At 41.9% G+C, this 20,509-nt stretch overlaps 3 protein-coding genes across 8 annotated transcripts; 1 reads left to right on the top strand and 2 right to left on the bottom strand.

Annotated features, from left to right (window-relative positions):
- Window positions 1-564: 564 nt before the first annotated feature.
- LOC109865742 (polycomb complex protein BMI-1-like) lies at window positions 565-5,731 on the bottom strand. The gene is made up of 9 exons (XM_020454161.2): window positions 5,613-5,731; window positions 4,846-4,973; window positions 4,580-4,676; window positions 4,391-4,446; window positions 2,742-2,880; window positions 2,527-2,563; window positions 2,166-2,264; window positions 1,870-1,950; window positions 565-1,699 (listed from the first exon to the last, which is right to left on the bottom strand). The coding sequence occupies exons 2-9, from the start codon at window positions 4,961-4,963 to the stop codon at window positions 1,325-1,327; spliced, it is 1,002 nt and encodes a 333-aa protein (XP_020309750.1). The 5' UTR covers window positions 4,964-4,973; window positions 5,613-5,731; the 3' UTR covers window positions 565-1,324.
- Window positions 5,732-6,274: 543 nt separating this feature from the next.
- LOC109865741 (phosphatidylinositol 5-phosphate 4-kinase type-2 beta-like) lies at window positions 6,275-18,102 on the top strand. Of its 6 annotated transcripts, XM_020454157.2 has the most exons (12): window positions 6,288-6,674; window positions 6,789-6,937; window positions 9,748-9,845; window positions 11,043-11,139; window positions 11,788-11,940; window positions 12,261-12,407; window positions 13,254-13,292; window positions 13,515-13,568; window positions 14,021-14,134; window positions 14,400-14,658; window positions 16,785-16,888; window positions 17,071-18,102. In XM_020454157.2, the coding sequence occupies exons 2-12, from the start codon at window positions 6,794-6,796 to the stop codon at window positions 17,149-17,151; spliced, it is 1,290 nt and encodes a 429-aa protein (XP_020309746.1). In that variant the 5' UTR covers window positions 6,288-6,674; window positions 6,789-6,793; the 3' UTR covers window positions 17,152-18,102. The 6 variants fall into 6 exon arrangements, with proteins under 6 accessions (XP_020309747.1, XP_031654770.1, XP_031654769.1 ...); XM_031798909.1 differs by lacking the exon at window positions 13,515-13,568 and having other exon boundaries at window positions 6,284-6,674; XM_020454160.2 differs by lacking the exon at window positions 6,789-6,937.
- A 318-nt stretch (window positions 18,103-18,420) lies between these two features.
- Window positions 18,421-20,402, bottom strand: LOC109865743 (proteasome subunit beta type-3). Its single transcript, XM_020454162.2, has 6 exons — window positions 20,233-20,402; window positions 19,479-19,663; window positions 19,250-19,357; window positions 18,969-19,146; window positions 18,772-18,866; window positions 18,421-18,600 (listed from the first exon to the last, which is right to left on the bottom strand). Exons 1-6 carry the CDS (start codon window positions 20,233-20,235, stop codon window positions 18,552-18,554), a joined length of 618 nt encoding a protein of 205 aa, XP_020309751.1. The 5' UTR covers window positions 20,236-20,402; the 3' UTR covers window positions 18,421-18,551.
- Between the last annotated feature and the right edge of the window lie 107 nt (window positions 20,403-20,509).

Here is a 20,509-nt window from a genome sequence, read left to right as displayed (position 1 = left end):
ACTACGGTTTGCAACGGCACATGGGGACAAAGATCGTACTTTTTGGAGAAATATCCTCTGATCTGATGAATAACAAATAGAACTGGTTTGCCATAATGACCATCGTTAGGTTTGGAGGAAAAAGGGGGAGGCTTGCAAGCCGAAGAACACCATCCCAACCGTGAAGCACGGGGGTTGCAGCATCATGTTGTGGGGGTGCTTTGCTGCAGGAGGGACTGGTGCACTTCACAAAATAGATGGCACCATGAGGAAGGAAAATTGTGGTTATTTTGAAGCAACATCTCAAGACATCAGTCAGGAAGTTAAAGCTTGGTCGCAAATGGGTCTTCCAAATAGACAATGACCCCAAGCATACTTCCAAAGTTGTGGCAAAATGGCTTAAGGACAACAAAGTCAAGGTATTGGAGTGGCCATCACAAAGCCCTGACCTCAATCCTATAAAGAAAATTGTGTGCAGAACTGAAAAAAAAAGTGTGCGAGCAAGGAAGCCTACAAACCTGACTCAGTTACACCAGCTCTGTCAGGAGGAATGGGCCAAAATTCACCCAACTTATTGTAGGAAGCATGTGGAAGGCTACCTTAAAATGTTTGACCCAATTTAAACAATTTAAAGGCAATGCTACCAAATACTAATTGAGTGTATGTAAACTTCTGACCCAGTGGGAATGTGATGAAAGAAATAAAAGCTGAAATAAATAATTATCTCGACTATTATTCTGACAATTCACATTCTTAAAATAAAGTGGTGATCCTAACTGACCTAGGACAGGAAATGTTTACTGGGATTATATATGTCAGGAATTGTGAAAAACTGAGTTTAAATATATTTGGCTAAGGTGTATGTAAACTTCCGACTTCAACTGTGTGTGTGTATATATATTATATATATATTACATACCCATACAGACAGACAATCGCATCGCAGTGCCATTCAGCATTTTGTCAATTGATATTTTAAAGCCAAATTAATTGTGAAGACTTGGGGGAAGGAATCCGTGAACCGACTGCATATCATACAGTTACAAAACAATTACAATATCCTGTATAAAAGATACTCTATATACATGACCAGGTATGTACGAATGCTCACATTGGATACATATTGTACATTTTGTATGCATGTTTACTCTAACGCACAGACACACACACATTGAAATGTCTATTTGGCTGCACTTGACAGTCTGTTTGCTGATCACAATCGCCCTCTCCCTCAGTACTCTCTTGGCAGATTTTCTCCTTGTCTGTCCATTGGTCCATTGAGGGGCTACTCCGACATTTTGGGGCAATTCTGTTCCACTCTCCATGTTTCTGGGATGTATCAGATTTAGGTTGGGGGTGATACTGCCCCTTTGTCCCCTCCCCTAGTCTCAGTCGCTGCTCCATTGCTTTTGCCGTTGACGTTCACCTTGCGGGCGTTGCTCCCTGACTTGGAGGCTAGAGGGAGCCGTTGAGTACCGTTGGGTCCTGTGGTACCGCTGGGGCTCTGAAGGGTAGAGGGTTGGCCTCGGACGGCAGGGCTGGGCAGGGTGGAGGCTCTGGGGACCTGACCAGCCGGGCTCAGGGCCTTGTCGCTGTGGGAGTCGCTCTCAGAGGTGGGGCTTGTGTTGACACCGTCGGAGTGGGCCTGGGCGGCACCTTGGGACAGCCTTCGACGCTTCCGGGTGGGCTTGACACAGTACTGCAGGGGGAGGGGGCCATTCTGCAAAGAGTCACAGAGAGAAGATGAGAACTCTCCAGACACGTGAAAGATCACTCAGATCCTAGGACCTAGCAACGTAGATGTTTAGTGAAGTTGGGATTAGCGTTGGAAGTGACAACTGAAGCTTCGTCAGTGTTGTTGTTATAGCCAGTGTGTCAGTTGGCACTTACACGTCGCCAAGAATACATGTAGGCGATATCCATCAGCGTGTAGTAGTCCTTTAAGGGCTCATCAGCGTAGAGCACTTCAATCTGTCAAGGTAGAGATCATTATTACACATTAATCGCACACAAGTCCAAGAAGGGGGGATAGTAGGGCCAGTCCACCTACGCGAAAGCATGCATGATCTACTGTATAGGAATGCAGCTTGTCACTCAAATACAGTATTGAGACAAAGTGGTTGTTGGTGTATACTGTGGCTTTCTATGGAGTTGTGAGGCGATGCTGTGCAGCCTGTAGCAATTACCCGTAAGGTGTTCGGAATGTCCATCTTGCTACGCAGGAACTTGGCTAAGTGCAGGACTGTCATGGCTGCCGGGCATTGCAGGAAGCGTTTGCTGTTGGTCTGAAAATGAAGAGGACAGCACGTGTGGTTAGAACAGATTTATAACTAGAGGGTAAGGGCATGACAATAATATGAAATGTTAGAAAAATGTGGTCCTGTATGGCTCAGTTGGTAGAGCATGGCGCTTGCAATGTATGAATGCATGACAGTCGCTTTTAAAAGCGTATGCTAAATGGCATTTCTTATCATTGAGAGAGTGTGGATGACAAATTGACATTAGCACATGTATATTGGGTTAGCATTTTATGGTTGAATCACTCACATTGTCTCCTTCTGTATCCACAGGTTGTGTGTCACTTCTATAAGCAAATGGAAAGACAGCATGGGTTAAGATGAGCATAGCTTTGTTTTGATGTGCCTTTTTTTACCCAGCTTCCTGTTAAAACGTACTTACACATAGAGATACAGCCCTATTGTAACACATTTGGTCTGTTCTATACTATAAAATATTAAGAGATCACACATTCTAGAACGTACTTGTTCTTCTCATGGAACTGAATGGAGAGACTGATGATTTCATCTTCTGCAATAATAGTCGGCTCCTCCACCACTTCTCCTGGCTCCAGGTGTTGGTTTTCCTGGTTTGTGTAGAAGTCCCGCCTTCGTTTCATCTCATCTGATGTAAACAAAACAATAAAGTTATTAGAGTGGAAAAGACATTGGCACGTGTCCGCTTTTAATTATTAAAGGGGGCAACTTTTCATGGGCAAAGTCTCAAACAGGCTTATTATACTGTAATTATCACTAAATATGCTCGTTGTAAAATACTGAAATGTACACTGAACACAAATATAAATGCAACATGTAAAGTGTTGGTCCCATTTTTCATGAGCTGAAATAAAATATCTAAAATTTTCCATACGCACAAAAAACATACTTCTCTCAAATTTTGTGCAAACATTTGTTTATAGCCCTGTTAGTGAGCATTTCTCCTTTGCCAAGATAATCTATCCACCTAACAGGTGCGGCATATCAAGAAGCAGATGAAACAGCATGACCATTACACAGGTGCACCTTGTGCTGGGGGCAATAAAAAAGCCACAACACAATTCCACAGACGTCTCAAGTTTTGATGGAGTGTGCAAGTGGCATGCTGACTGCAGGAATGTTGCCAAAGAGTTTAATGTTAATTTCTCTACCATAAGCCACCTTGTACGTTGTTTTAGAGAATTTGGCATTACATCTAACAGATAACAACCTCTCCCCTTCGGTCATTTGAAAATGAAATAATCTAAAAATATTTTTATTTAATTCTTAAAGTTGGTTGCAATTTCAGTTTAATCCACCAGAAAAGACTAAACAAATATTACAAAAAATAATATGGTTAAACCATTGCACATGGTTTATGAACTGATGCACAAAATGACATACGAAAGTTTAATAAAAATGATTATACACAATTCTAGCAACCAATAGTATGAGATATATATATATACACATACAGTACAAGTTTGGACACACCTACTCATTCCAGGATTTTTCTTTATTTGTACTATTTTCTACATTTTAGGATAATAGTGAAGACATCAAAACTATGAAATAACATACATGGAATCATGTAGTAACCAAAAGTGTTTAAAAAAAAATCCAAATATATTTGATATTTGAAATTCTTCAAAGTAGCCACCTTTTGCCTTGATGACAGCAATATATATATAAAAAAATGGGGTATTGGAAATGATGCAGACAATTAGTGATAGAAGCCATAATCTATCTTCAATATTAAAACTGATCTACCCCATAAAAAAAGGCCTTACAACCACAGACAATGAGTAACCACGCCAGCCCAAGACCTTCATATCGGACTTCTTCATCCTCTGAGGGGGAGGGGGTGCTGAGGAGTATTTCTGGCTTTAATGAAGCGCTTTTTGGGGGAAAAACTCATTCGGATTGGCTCGGCGTGGCTCCCCCGTGGGTGGGCCTATGCCCTCCCAGGCCCACCCATGGCTGTGCCCCTGCCCAGTCATGTGAAATCCATAGATGAGGGCCTAATAAATGTATTTAAATTGACCGACTTCCTTCTATGAACTGTAACTCTGTAAAATCTTTGACATAGTTGCGTTTTATATTTTTGTTCAGTATTTGTATAGAAAACCCACCCCATTACTCAAGAGATATGGTCTTACCTTTGAATAATCCAGGCACCAACTTGTATACAATGTCCTGTAGAGTCTTGTCTGACCTGAGAAAGGATATGCAAATGATAAAGCCACTTACTAAAGATAAGAGCATGTTGGTTGCACTTATAGATGCATAATAACATAGGTACTCCGAGAGAGACGTGTGCGCGCACACACACATGCAATGTGACTAACCTGATACTGAGCTGTGGACACGTCTTGTGTACTTGCACATCACATCTGGGGCAGAACTTGTTGGTTTCCAGGAAGGCAACAATGCACGTCTTGCAGACTGGAGTAAGAAGACAGACTTAATGCTGGTGATTTACTGTATGACTTTTTATAAAAAGAAAATGCATTTCTACGTCAGTTTATAGGCCATATACTCTAGCCCATATACTAATAATGTTATTATTGGTTCATATTCATTTAGAATAATGCAGTGGACTTAGGAATCTTACATGAGTGCAAGCACTCCACAATGGTTGTGGCATCGATGAAGTAGCCCACACACAGTGGGCATATCAGGTTAGGATTCAGCTCTGTGATTTTTAGCCGACTGGGTTGCATTTTATCCATCTGGAAGGATCTGCAAAAAAAGAAAAAAAAATCATCAAAGAATTACTTAGGTAGCAAGATTTGAACCACTAAAGTACATGACACATTTAGTGACCTTTTCTGCTGTTGTGATTTCTTTTCCAACACAGGGCCTATACATACAAAATGTGTACTGACATATTTTGGTCCACTGACATTGTCTATAATAATATGGATCACGTGTTTTTGTTAGAAGCATGGCTACTAGTATATGACTATTTATTTTGTCATTATTTCCAGCCTGATTGTTTTTTTTATATATTTCCCATCCATCAATGTAACAAAATACGTTTGGAACTGCTCTAGTCTAGACCCGACTACCCCAGTGGGGCCTGTGCACGGGGAGGCACGTACCCCAAACCCCGAGAGGACCCACAATGAGCCCCTCCTATACCAGTGGGTTCTTATGCATTATAGACATTCTTTATAAAAACTATGTAAAGACAGACGAAAAATACGCTTAGATGGAGAGTGGAAAACAAAGCAGCCATCTTAAATTCAGTGACAGGACTGGATATGAGAAACGAACAAGAGAGAATCCAAACATAACACCGAGTACCTCCGTTTGTGTGTTGATGTACCTGTGCATCGCGATATGCGAATAAAAACAATTGATGCCTTTGCTTCCTACCTGATTTGACATGAAAAACACCCGTACCTCCCGACGTGGATACAGGTAAATTATTTTGAGTTGGTTAACGTTAGATCTTGCAGCAGCGCCAGAAAATGGCTTTTTTTTCCCCCACATAGTCAGAGGACCGCCCATTATGGTCACGTGATAATATTTTCAGTCCCTGCCGCTTGCCATATACATTGTATTTGCAACATTTTATTTAAAAAAAAATACAACTCTCGCGGATAAGTCACTAAAACACCCTCCTCTCTATACATTAACCACATTTGTTTATGAAGGAGTCATTGCATTCATTTTCTATTTTGACAACCATTTCTAGACGGAAAACCACGCCCCCCTAGACAATGCTCCCCTAGAGACAATCCTGAAGTTTTTACTACAGAACATTGATAACTATATTATTGGATTTATTGTAGGATTTTGCGGGTCAACTTGACTGTAAAACGTGCATGATTTATAACATAGGCCTACACATGAAATGTATGCCTTTTCTGCTTCATCACCATTCAGTATGAATGACACATTTACTCTATGAGAAATCCTGATATCTGATCCACAGCATTACTTTTGCCATTAGCAGCTTTTACAAATACAGAGATTTACTCATTTTCACACCTACATGTACCGACTACAGTACGCGCGCTTCTACTCTCTGCCTCTTGGGGGCGCACTTCGCTTTGCGACGTTCAGTCTAGACGCCATCTTGAGGAGACCCCAAAACTGGTGACAACAATCTCAGGCGCATCATAATGGGATTACTAACCTCTAAATAAAATCACCTCAAACCGTTGTGGGTAGCAGACGACAACAGAAAGGAGAGGAGACGTACACCAAGAGTGTATTACTTATCAAAGAAGACTGCGGCGTAGCTAAAGGCAACCTTGCCTGTAGCGAGATGGCTGGCTAGCTATCTATGCCAACAGCTGGTCTGTGTGCCGCTCCGGACTGAACCGTGTGGCCTGCTCGGGAGGAAGGGTGGTGACCACGCAACATGCAATCCCGTTAATTTACTACAGAATCTAATTTGATTCAAAGACCCTGCAAATTGGATGCGAAAATGCACGTATAGATATCACGCTTTTAAAAGTAAATTTCGTTGTCTGGAGTGCTTACGACCCAGCTAGCCTGCTTGATTACAGTGCTGTCTTGCATTTCCTAAATTATTCCCAACAGGAGACATGTCATCCAACTGTACCAGCGTTGCGCCGGTGAGCGCTAGCAAAACGAAGACGAAAAAGAAACATTTTATAGGACAGAAAGTGAAATTATTCCGTGCAAGTGAGCCTATTCTCAGCGTTTTAATGTGGGGTGTCAACCATACGGTAAATGTATTTTTGTTCATGTTCCCACGCTAGCTTGTTTGTGTTTATGGTGTTTTGACTAGCAAACGGTAACGCGATAGTTAGCCAGCTGCTTGATTGACCATAGTAAATTTTAGAGCTCATCCGTCGTCTAGTAGTCTGTAGTGTATGGGTGTTAGCCAGGTACTTAGTCTGATGCTTAGGTGAAAGCTGTTAACCCTTCAGTCACCATTCTCCCTGGTCAGGAATATCAATGTAGCAACATTCTAGCTAGTTTGTGTGCCAGTCGCGTGCGCTTTAAAAATGTGCAGCAAATATAGCTGCGACGTTGAACATAAACATTTGACATTACCCCGTGCACTATGCAGGAATTATTCGGCACAAGCTGCATAACGTCTTCTGTTCTGTAAGAACGTGGGATGTGTGGTGGTCTGAAGTGAGCTAGTTAGTTGGTTAGGGGAGGAGGTCGTGAGCACTGCTCCAACCAAAGCATCCATTCTGTCTAGCGCAGGCCAGAGAGGGGTGTGACTGTTGGAGAGCAGCAAGTTGCATTACGCCCCAACCGCAGCCTGACTGCCTATTGTTTTACAGGCATCAATGAATAATAAAGCGGCAAATCTTACATTTGCAGATTCTAGCCTGTATTTTTTTTTTTTTTAACCTTTATTCATGATTTAACGTGGTTTAGTGTGGAGAACACATTTGAACACTCAACCATAACAATAATAGGCTCACAGTTAGTCAAATTTGAGTGGGAAAAGTGACATTGTCTTCAACTCATCCTAAAATACACTTTATTGAGACTGTTTTTCACCAAATGCATCAAGTTTCTCACTCGCATGAATGCAGCGATCACCAAATGCATTGCAGAGAGCTTCAAGGCTCCATTTTCTTGTGGCCAGCAGTAGTAGGCGAACACACCCCCTTCCCTGCTTAACTGACACCTCCAGATAAATGTCTTTGGCATGAATATGATGCCCCAGTTTTGGATTCGCTTCACCCACAATTTGAATAACAGTGCTGATGCATCATTTCACTTCCAATGTTTGCATGCATTTCAATATGTTGCCTACACACTAACATGTACATTACATCTTGCAGGTACTATTGTCTGTAATTATTCTTTCTCAATTGATTTCCCCCTCTGCTTGCTGTGTTTTTGGCGAGCTTATTTTATGTACATTTCAATGCCTTATATAAGAAAGATAAGGATAAATATAGACCATCGTCAAACAGGCAGTTCTTGTAGACCAGGGAAAGAATACATGCTTCAAATGGAGAAAACAATGGCATTAATTAACCAAACTCGCATATTTAGTGAAGCTGTAATAATCATCCTGTGATGCATTCTGCAATATTCATCATGGACAAGTTTAGTGTGTGGTGGAGGCTGGGTGTAGATTCAAGGTGTAGGCGGCAGGCTAATTTAGGCGATTACAAGAAGGACGTCAAAAGAGCCTTCTCCTCAAGGCTCTCATAACCAGAATATATTTCATCTTGGTAGTCAGTCGTAACATCGTTCTGCTAGTCACAAAGCCGGATGAATTCAGTTCCAAACTAAGCTTTTGCTTAGAGAATACCTTTGTCAGTTGGAGCATATAGCCAAACACAGATTTAATTGAAGCTCCCTTCAAAAATATGGATTCAGTCTTGATGGTAGATAATGCCAGCCTTACAGGCTTTCCAACACCGGGAAAAACCTACATCTTCAAATCTGATACGGGCTTTCATCAAACTTACAATAAAATCTGCCATTGAGCAGACACTTTTATCTAACGCAACTTACAGTCATGCAGATGGGTGGTTCCGGGAATCGAACCCACTAACCTGTCTTTACAAGCGCCATGCTCTACCAACTGAGCTACAAACGACCACCTTCATCAAACCTTGTGTGTAGGTTGATTAGACATAATCCAACATATAGTCAGGATATCGATTGTGTCTGCCTGCTGAAGGCATTAAGCTATGCCTCTAATGACAAAATGAATATGATGATACTTTTGAAGGACACATTCATTTGGGCTCCTGAGTGGCGCATCGGTCTCTGCTTGAGGCATCACTGCGGAAACCCTGGTTCAAATCCAGGCTGGATCACAATCGGCTGTGATCGGGAGTCCCATAGGGTGGCGCACAATTGGCCCAGCGGTGCTTGGCCGGTGTAGGCCGTCATTGTAAATAATAATCTGTTCTTCGTTTGACTTCTCTCGTTAAATAAAAGGTTCAAATAAAATTGACCAGAGCATAACCTGTCGGCATGATAGACGGTGATTTTTCATAGCATGTCAGACAGTTGAATGAGAGTCTATCCCTTGAAGTAGTCTCAGAGAGAGAGCCTGATATAACTCAAAACCCCAGCTCTATGAGAGGCTATGTCCTGCATATTCCATACAACTCAATGTGTTTGTGCTCCGTATGCTATTATTTTTCTACCTCAAGGTAACTTTCCCATTTCTCTCCTATTTTAGCCGCGTCTGTGTCTCCCGGATGCATTCTTGTCTCCTTTTTTTCTTTTGAAGCGTTTATTCACGTTCCCTCCCTGCCACTCCTCTTACTGTCTGGAGTTTATAAATCTATGGAGAGGGCTCGCTCTGGGAATCAGTCTGTTCCTTACAGTGAATCTGTCTCAGTAGATAAGCTCAACAGTGTGACAAGGGACTCAGCCAGAGAGCACTGCTGTCAGTTCGCTTTGGTCCAAAGTGAATGATTGTCAGTAAATAGACACTGGTTCACTGCAGTTTGGTCTGGTGTGGGGATTAGTGTGTTGACCTCCTCTTCCCTGCTCTAGCATTCTATTCTGATCTCCTGCTCTTTCTATCTCCCCTCTATTTCAGATCAACGAGTTAAGTAACGTGCCTGTACCAGTAATGCTGATGCCTGATGATTTTAAAGCCTACAGTAAGATCAAAGTGGACAACCACCTATTTAACAAGTAGGTATCCCGGGTCCTAACTTTGCAACCTGCCATATCATATTACTGCCCCATATAAACTCAAACAAGAGGCCAATTTAGCTGCATTGTCTAAAATATATGGTACGGTACTACCTGAAATCTGCTAACACTATGTTATGCTACTGATTAGGAGAGAGAAGGTCTTGGCTTGGTTGGCCCAATTGTCTATGATGTGGTGTGCTTTTAAATCACGAGCCAGATCAAGTTCTTCTTATCACCTGTAATATAACTCACCATGGGTCTAGCGATCCCCACTAAGCTGGAGTTGTAGTCAAAACATTAACTGAACACTTAACTGTGCAGCTTTGCAATGGAAATCATCCTCATAGTGAAGCACCTCTAGTATGCTGGTCAGGAGCTTCTCATATTTCCTTTATCTAGTCCAGTGAGTTCCTCAGACACTCTGACTCTGCTAAGGGACTAACCATAGATTTAGAGTAATAGAATGGACATGAACCTTCTTATGATGTGCTAACAGTCAGCATTTTGGTCAGGGAGTTGGTCAACCATGGTTTGCCAGTGCTGTGATAAGATATTGTGTAATGTAATGAATTTAGCTAGCCAGACAGTTTTAGAGGAATGATTCCATACATTTTGTCAAATGAACAGCCAATATGTCAACATTCCATTCAAACAATGCAATCAACCCACAGCCATAAACTGACTGAAATCAGTTGATGATAGGACTTAGACACGTTGTAATGTAACAAGTACTGACATTGTGGCATGTAATAGCACTCACAGCTTTCCAAGAAAACACAAAATTGAGACAAGAATGGTCTGTTTACATATATTTTAGAAGCTGAAAATGAGTTTAAAACCCGGATAAACTGTATGATTTATATGACTATTTTAGGTTGGTAATAAGTCTACTACACATCTTCTGATATATCACATGCCTTACTTTTATTTTCCTGCCAAATCAGGATTATGCCTCTGGCGATCTCCACTACACTGGGGTTGTAGTCAAAACATGAATCGAACACTTAACAGATTATCTTTGCATTGCAAATCATCCTCGCAGTGAAGCACCTCTAGTGTAGTATGCTGGTCAATTGCTTCTCACATTTCCGTTATCTGTTCCAATGCTTACTCAGATGACATCAACGCTCTGACTGCTAATGGGCTAACACACTCTTCTATATTAACACTCTTCAACACTCTTGTATCTCTCAGAGAGAACCTGCCCAGCCGCTTTAAATTCAAAGAGTACTGCCCTATGGTGTTCCGCAACCTGAGGGAGAGGTTCTCCATCGATGACCAGGATTACCAGGTAAAATATGGTCTCCCGTGTGGAGATGTCTACGGGGGAAGAATGTAGGATGGGTTAACTGAGGAGAAAGACCATTTGAGGATGGGTACACAGTAGCGAACTGAAAGACAGAGTGAGGATAGACGTTTGCTTGGCACGGCTCAGTGATGTCAAAAGGCTGGAGGACAGTTAAGGAGAGAGCAGATCAGAGTACCAGAGGGAACTCCCTGTTGTTCCCTGCCCAGTCTTTCTCTGGATTTCACCCTTCAACCCAATGTAGTAAGTCTTTCTCTGGATTTCACCCTTCAACTCAATGTAGTAATTCTTTATCAGCATTTGTTGATATAGAACTAAAAGACTGCCCCCTTTTTACTGAGTTATCACGTTTAAACAGTGTGTGTTTTTAGTGTTTAGAGAATCATACCAAGCATGGTTTGTTACATTAAGTTCAACTATCTTGGTAGCCTTGCTAAATGGATCCCTATGTGAAGGTTTTTTTTGAGCTTGGAATAGCTCTGTAAATGAAATCCATTGATCCATTACTAACTCGTGAAGTAATTATGACACATTTTCTTTATAGAGGGCTTTTCATTCAGGCCAAAGCCTCAATTTTCTGCTCTGTATGTCTCTCCCTCCCCCGTGCTCCCTCCTGTGGTGGATCATCATCAGAACTCTCTGACAAGGAGCGCCCCGCTGAACAGCGACTCCCAGGGGCGCTTTGGCAACCGCTTCCTGTCCAGCTACGACCACCGCTTCGTCATCAAGACGGTGTCCAGCGAAGACATCGCCGAGATGCACAACATCCTCAAGAAGTACCACCAGGTGGGAGAGTTAACGCAGGCACAAATATAACACGTTAGAATTTAAAAATATATATTTTCTGTACAAACATACATGTAGTACATGTTGATGGGAGCATGTTGTCCTCAAATATCGAAGGACCTTTCAATGTGATGCTGTAGAAATATCTGCGAATTGTCCGATTTGACGGGACAATCCTTTTGTAATAGCTAACAATTATGCCGACGTCATTACTGAAGCTCTTCCACTGTTTCCTTTGCATTACTCATTCTCCTTCCTCCTCTCTCTCTCTCTCCTTTCCTCTCCTTATATTTCCATCCTCCTCCTCTGGGTCTCCTCAGTTCATAGTGGAGTGTCATGGCAGCACTCTGCTCCCCCAGTTCCTGGGCATGTACCGGCTAACAGTGGACGGGGTTGAGACGTACCTGGTGGTGACCCGTAATGTATTCAGCCACCGTCTCACCGTGCACCGCAAGTACGACCTGAAGGTAGGTGTCGATGTGCACACTAGCTTGGAGGGAACTAACTGGGAGAACACTTACTGGTAGTACACGAACTCCAGTAGGGCACTAGGAGCACACTTACAGCTGTAACACTGTTGGCGCTCATTGGGGTAAGGGCATTTATAACAAGCTCAATGCATAGGGTGCTTGCAGAGTATTCCGGTTCCCAGTAGAACTTGAGGCTCCAGCAATTTACTTAAGTCTAGATTTACAGACTATTTTCTGCTTATGTGATGTATTATTTTTTTATTATTATTATTATTTTTAAACTTTATTTAACTAGGCAAGTCTGTTAAGAACACATTCTTATTTACAATGACGGCCTACCCCCGGCCAAACCCGAACGATGCTGGGCCAATTGTGTTCCCCCTATGGGACTCCCAATCACGGCTGGATGTGATACAGCCTGGAATCCAACCAGAGACTGTAGTGACGCATCTTGCACTGAGATGCAGTGCCTTAGACCGCTGCACCACTCGGGAGCCCATTATTTAGAAGGGGAAATGGTTAAGAATTCTGCTCTTGTGGAAAAGCTCAGTAAATCTGTCTCTTTGTGCATGGGCAACAACACTGAGAATAGAGGTGTGACGGCGTACATGCCTATTGACTCGCAGAACGTCGTTTCCCTTCACAACAAACACCTCTGTGGCTGACAGGCATTCTCTGGGGGAAACAATTCTGCTTTCTGAAATATGACAATGTTATAACCATACTGTCAAGTCCAGGAGAAACAAAGGGGGAACAAAGATGCAACGAATATCTGTCTCTAACTCTGAATTCCGTGACATCTCTGTGAATGATCTTTTCTTTTTTTCTCTCTCTCTCATTCAGGGTTCCACAGTGTCAAGGGAAGCCAGTGACAAAGAGAAGGTGCGTTCATTTACATAGATACGATGATGATGAGAGGAGTGTTGGGGTACAAGGACAGGAACCCAAAATAATTGTGTGGATCATGCAACAACAAAAAAAGCATCACACTAACCAGCTATAAACAAAACTCATTTACAGCCCAAAATACTTTTAGAAAAGTGCAGAAGTAATGATTTTTCCATCTAATGATAATGAAGCACAAATGAAATAACACATCCACAGTTGGGCCATGTCCGACTGCTGTCCATGCTGCGCAGAAGGGGAAGTCAAAAGGGGGTGAGTGTAGTCCATGTGGAATAGTTAGCTGTGTGCGCTAGTAGTATCCACCATGCGAGTTACATTACCCGCTCTGAAACCTAGAAGTAGTTATTTCCCTTCCTGGCTATGTCTTTTGTAGAGCGGTGCGTGATACTGCTTTGTGACTGCTGAGTTGTTGTTGGGAACAGAAGGTTGCTGGTTCACGCCCAGTGAGGGACAGACAGAACCTGTGTCACTGGTCGGATTCGTACTGCGGACCTCTCGCTCAAGAAACCCACCGTCTTAACCATTACACCAAGAGGAAATAGCTGAAATAGTTGTTCTCCCTAAAAAGTCAATCCAAGGACAATGAGTGGAAACTGAATCAAATGACCCTACTTTTCATGCATTAAAATTAACAGCAAGAAAGACCTCTGTCATTTGTGCCAGTCTCTGAATATTTTGATTCTAATTTCTATCACTCTGCTCAGGCCAAGGAACTCCCCACCTTTAAAGACAACGACTTTCTGAACGAGGGCCAGAAGCTGCAGATAGGAGATGACAACAAGAAGTACTTCTTGGAGAAACTAAAGCGCGACGTAGAGGTAGGAGACATCTCACGGCTGCTCGAATTGATGTTGTTTTTATTCTCATTACAGTCGTCGTTGTTTAAATATCCGGGTAAATGGACTTCTGCACATTGTGTTTTTGTTTCTAGTCCTTTCAACCAGTTTCACCTAAGTACCTGTGAACAAAGACATGACTTTAGGTTGACAAATAGAAGAATAGTGAGTTTAATGTCCTCCAGGGAAATTTCCCAAATTAACATTTGTTGCAATATCTGCCATCTCTCCCGTTTGTGTGCATCAGTTCCTGGCCACTCTGAAGATCATGGACTACAGTCTGCTGGTGGGGATCCATGATGTGGACCGGGCAGAGCAGGAGGAGATGGAGGTGGAGGCAGGAGGAGAGGAGGAGGAGTACGAGAATGATGGGATGGGAGGAGCACTCACTGGCTCCTTCGGCACCCCTCCAGACAGCCCTGGGAACCCCCTCAACTTTGGCGGGTTCTTCAGCCCTGGCGAGTTCGACTCCTCCGTGGACGTCTACGCAATCAAGAGCAACGACAGTAAGAGACACTCTTTCTTGAGTTTTGTCAAGTGATTTTTCTATGCAATTGTGCTATATTTGTGCTACTCTCTATCTACAGTGCTTCAGAAAGTATTGACACCTTGACTTTTTCCACATGTTGTTGTGTTACAGCCTGAATTTAAAATGGATTACATTTTAGATGTTTTGTCACTGGCCTACACACAATAAATACCCCATAATGTCGAAGTGGAATTATGTTTTTTTCTAAATGTTTACTTATTAATAAAAATTGGAAGCTGAAATGCCTCGCAAAGAAGGGCACCTATTGATAGATGGGTAAAACAAAATACAGACATTGAATATCCCTTTGAGCAATGGTGAAGTTATTAATTACACTTTGGATGCTGTATCAATATACCCAGTCACTACAAAGATTCAGGAGTCCTTCCAAACTGGAGAGGAAGGAAACCACTCAGGGATTTCACCATGAGGCCAATGGTGACTTTAAAACAGTTACAGAGTTTAATGGTTGTGATAGGAGAACACTGAGGATGGATCAACAACATTGTAGTTATTCCACAATACTAACCTAAATGACAGTGAAAAGGAAGCCTGTACAGAATAAAACATAATCCAAAACATGCATCCTTTTTGCAACAAGTCACTTAAATAATACTGCAAAAAAAGGACCTGACGGTTGTCTAGCAGTGATTCACTTCTTGATGCACCCATCCCGTTAGCGGGATCATTTCTGTCAATATCCGCGGGATCATTGCTGTCAATATCCGCTGAATTGCAGAGCACCAAGTTCAAATTAAATTACTAAAAATATTTAATTTTCATGAAATCACAAGTGCAATATAGCAAAACACAGCTTAGCTTGTTGTTAATCCACCTGGCGTGTCAGATTTCAAAAAAGCTTTTAGGCGAAAGCATACCAAGCGTTTATGTAAGGACATCTCTCTCAGCAGACAAAACATTACAAACAGCTAGCAGCCAAGTAGATTGGTCACGAAAGTCAGAAAAGCAATAAAATGAATCGCTTACCTTTGATGATCTTCGGATATTTGCACTCACGTGACAGTTACACAATAAATGTTCCTTTTGTTCCATAAAGATTATTTTTATATCCAAAATACCTCCATTTGGTTGGCGCGTTATGTTCAGAAATCCAAAGGCTCGAGTGGTCACAACCGGGCTGACGAAAATTCCAAATAGTATCCGTAAAGTTCGTAGAAACATGTCAAACGTTTTTTATAATCGATCCTCAGGTTGTTTTTACAATATATAATCGATAATATTTCAACCGGACTGTACCTTCTTCAATAGGAGAGAGAGAGAGAAAATGTCTGCTTCAAGCTGTTGCGCATGCAAAACGCTGCTGACACCCAGCCATCCAATGACACGATGTGATCTTTCTCGCTCATTTTTCAAAATAAAAGCCTGAAACTATGTCTAAAGACTGTTCACAACATGTGGAAGCCATAGGAAAAGGAATCTGGTTGATATCCCTTTAAATGGAGCGAAGGCAGGCAATGGAACAGAGAGCTTTCAACCTGATTTTCCTCAGGTTTTCGACTGCAATATCAGTTCTGTTATACTCACAGACAATATTTTGACAGTTTTGGAAACTTTAGAGTGTTTTCTATCCTAATCTGACAATTATATGCATATTCTAGATTCTGGGCCTGAAAAATAGACAGTTTCATTTGGGTACGTTTTTCATCCAAACATCAAAATACTACCCCCTACACTCAACAGGATAACAACCAATTTGACAGAGCTTGAAGAATTTTTAAAATAACAATGGGCAAGTGTTGTACAAACCAGGTGTGGAAAGCTCTTAGAGACTTACCCGGTGTTTCTACAAAGTATTGACTCCGTGGTGTGAATACTAATGTAAATGAGCTATTTCTGTATTTCGTTTTCAATACATTTGCAAAAATGTCTAAAAACACATTTTCACTTTGTCATTATGGGGTATTGTGTGTAGATAGGTAAGCAACCAGGAAATGTTGGAGCAATTTCTGTATAGTGCATCTTGAATTAACATTTGAAAATGAAACTAACTAACTAATTTTAGAACAGACATCATGGGACAGCCCAGTGAAAAGTAATACTTGCTATTTATACACCTATTCACTGTCTTGCTCCTTGTGGTAGGTGCTGTGAAGAAAGAAGTGTACTTCATGGCTATCATCGACATCCTCACGCACTACGACGCTAAGAAAAAAGCTGCACATGCTGCCAAAACTGTGAAACATGGGGTGAGTAATGGACTAGATCTGACCTAACATGAAGCCAAGTGTTTAGGCTACAAAGATGCTAGATCATATAGTAGTTTCAAGTAGAAGATGATCTTGTGAGACGTGTTATGACATAGAAATTGTAGTTGTATGTTCCTAATGTGCATATGTTTACACTTTACTCTCTGTTGTCCCTCCCTCAGGCCGGGGCAGAGATCTCCACCGTAAACCCAGAGCAGTACTCCAAAAGATTCTTTGAGTTCATGTCCAACATCCTGTCATAGAATCATCTCTCCTACCCCAGCCAATCACTACCTGTCATAGAGCCATCAGCCACACCCACCCCTCTCTCGCTCCTCCTGCCCCTCCCACCTGACTTAGCCCCACCCCTTACCCTCCCACCCAGGGGACGACAGACTGAAAGGATGCACAGACAAGCCTGTTCCATTGACCCCCAGAGGGGGCGCCGGACTCTTTCTTTAAAAAAAAAAGCAACGCGTCTCTTTTCCTCCCATGTCCTATTCCCCGGTCTGAGTGCTCAACAAGGAAGGCTTGTGAAACAGAGTTCTATAGGATATTTGAGACCCTCCCCCTTATACTAGTCCTCACGCCAGCACGGGAACTGTCTCACTAATGCCTTGAAAGAGTCTGCTTCAGCAGTAGGAGTCTGTTTAGTACCGTCTGTTCGTGATTATTTTGACACACACACACCTCTCACAGACACAGAAGCGGTCAGATCGCATTAATCTTTTGACCTAGTGGCCAACAGGCGTTTACAAACTCTGACTTGTCAGGAGATTCACAGCCGACAGTAACAAAATTGGAAATGCAGGAGATTAATTAATATATAAGGGTTTTACGTAAATGAATGCAATATCAAAATGCATGGCTAATATGTACATGACTTCGCCAGTTAGCTGAAATGGCAAACCACTGAACTTAGCATCTGAGCATTGACTAAAAAAGAAAAAACATGTCTGAATGTTACGTTGCCATATTGTTCTAAACACTTGACATTTTTACCATGAACTTGGAGGTTGGTAAAAGAAAATCCACATAAAAAGGGGAATACTAAAGCAAATTCTTGTTTTATTACCATAAGAATCGTTTTTTATATCTTGTTTACATTAATGTAGCATTTGTGTTTGTATAGTTGTTTTGTTATCGACGTTAGATCAGAAAAGTTACTTGAAAAGGATTCATTACATATTAAAGGGAGTTATTGTTTTATTTTCCCTGAATCTAATTCATTTTCTCACCTTTGACTAACAAAGATCATTCCTTCGTGCCTTGTAGAGGTGGTTTTAAATTAAGTTATTATAATGACCTATTCTGTATCGAGAGCGCAGCAAAATTTCCGCATGAGACAAGTGTTAGACAATAGCTGTTTAGCCGCTCAATTCATTCAAATTCGTCCCTGGAAACTATTCTTCTGAGATTACTGAATTAGGCTGCAGACTTCCCGGTTTTATTAATCCACAGTTATCATAATCTGATAATGTTAAACCCTCATCTTTCATTACTTGCTCTGAAATGGCAAATCAGAGTCATTGTAACACTAATAGTCATTCATTTTATTGAACAGTATCTTAAGAAAAACAGTACACGCAGTGTTTATCATTTTCATACAAAATAGTGGGAATTGGTAGAGATGAGGGGTTGAAGCAGCAGAGGGAGAGGAGCTTTAATCCATTCGGGCCTTCAGGGTACGTGTGGTGATCTTGTCCTTCTCACTGTCAAAATAAGTAAAAATCAAGGTACTGTCACTACAACATTGACCAGAGCGTTACTAAAGATCACCATCTAAATGTCATGACATTTGTATGAATCCTCAGATTACAAATTTAGCAACTATTTAATCCAAAATGTAGGCAGTGGGAAAAGAAAAGTATAACTGTGCTTACATGACTTGCACGACGACACCCATGCCTGAAACGGCATCCCTGTCCACTGCATTCAGCATGGCTTGGGAGATGGTCTCAAACAGGTCCTCTGGTTCCTGCAGGTGTCAAAAATAACCATTGTAAATAAAGACAGTCAGAAACATAGTCAACTATCGCACTCAATGTATTATCTTACAATACAGGACACAATAACCTACCATGTCTGGCTCCCAGAGAGATTCACACATGCCGTACATCTGCTCTGAGCAAGTGCCGCTCACAACAAAGTCCTCTGTCACCATGGGGCAGCCAATCAGGTCCAGGGAGCAGATGAATGGCTCAAAGGTCTTGGGGTCCAGACCAGCGATCACAGGCTCAATGTAGTATGGCCCAAATCTGAGACAACGGATTCACGTTTGATCAGTCACAGACTTGCCACCCAGGCGGAAGTGTAGACTTGTATATGAAATACTGTGCTTCTTCACATCAGTGAACTCACCTCCTCTCATAGAGCAGGTTGGAGACCATGCTCATGAATGTCTTAGGTTTGATCTGACGCCCCTCCTTCAGCTCATAGAGGTTCAATCTGAACTTGAGCCTCTGGGAACTGTTCGAGAAATAGAGTGGATATTTAATATCACCTGCAAAGTCGATCTGTTGCACTGACCATCCAAATACTCCAGAACTTGGGAGATACGAGGTGCACTGATGGACCAAGGCACACTTACACTGTCTGCACGTCAGTAGCCAGACCAGCCAGGCCAATGTAGAGTCTGTCTCCCATGGGAAAGATCTTCTGGAAGTCGGTGGTCACCATCTGAGCCTGTACACCGAATCTTCGATCTGCTGCAATGGCTACACATTGCTTACCCTTCATCGCCATGACGGCGCCACCATTATAGGACATAATAGACTGGGGATGGAAGACAAGGAAGGAGACGAGGGATAGAAGTTAAGTAGCAATCGTGACGGGGACAATTTCAAAACCCAAACAACATTTCCATCACTAACTATTGAGTTACTAACTTTGACGGGCGACCAGCACTTGAAACATTCGTGAATCAGTAGAAACATTGGTATAACTATTAGCTAAGAACGTCAAGATTATAAACTTCCATCAACAGACTCCCAAATTGCATGAGGTTGTTGCATCCCTCTTCAGATAGCTAGTACTAACATTAGCTAGTCTGCTCATTCACATACTAGCGTTAGCGACAATAATCCAGTTTATAGCAAACTAGGTTGCGAGTTAATGTGGTAGTTACGTTTGGAAAATACCAAACGCTAGTTATATTTTCGTTAAACAAGTTAGTTACCATTGCAGGTGACTTTTGGCATGGCTAGCTAACATTAGCAAGCTAAATGCTAGCTACCAAACTGATTAGGCAGCCGGTTGCTAACGTTAGCTGAGCTAGTTTTACAAACCAATCTACGGACCACAAGTACTAGCTACATGCATACATTATTTATTGACAATCTTACCATTGTGAATACGTTGAGATGTCTTCCTTAGCCCTTGAAATATCTTGTAAATGTTCACTATTTTTAATAACTGCGGATAACAATCCCACAGTGACTACACGATTTGGAACAGCCGGAAATCAGTCAACCTTGCTGTTTGATACGTCATTCGGTACTACACGATGATTGGGTCTGTAAAAAAGTTATGGGTGGCCACCGTTGATATCATTGACGGTTGTGTTGGGGGAGTGTGCAAATGTTCAGTTTGTTTGAAGCGTGCGAAAGCGAAACAATAATG

The sequence above is a fragment of the Oncorhynchus kisutch genome, linkage group LG20, assembly GCF_002021735.2.
Source record: "Oncorhynchus kisutch isolate 150728-3 linkage group LG20, Okis_V2, whole genome shotgun sequence".
In the NCBI taxonomy this organism is placed as follows: Eukaryota; Metazoa; Chordata; class Actinopteri; order Salmoniformes; family Salmonidae; genus Oncorhynchus; species Oncorhynchus kisutch.
Note: the sequence above shows the minus strand (reverse complement) of the source record. Positions and strands in the feature narration are given on the sequence as shown.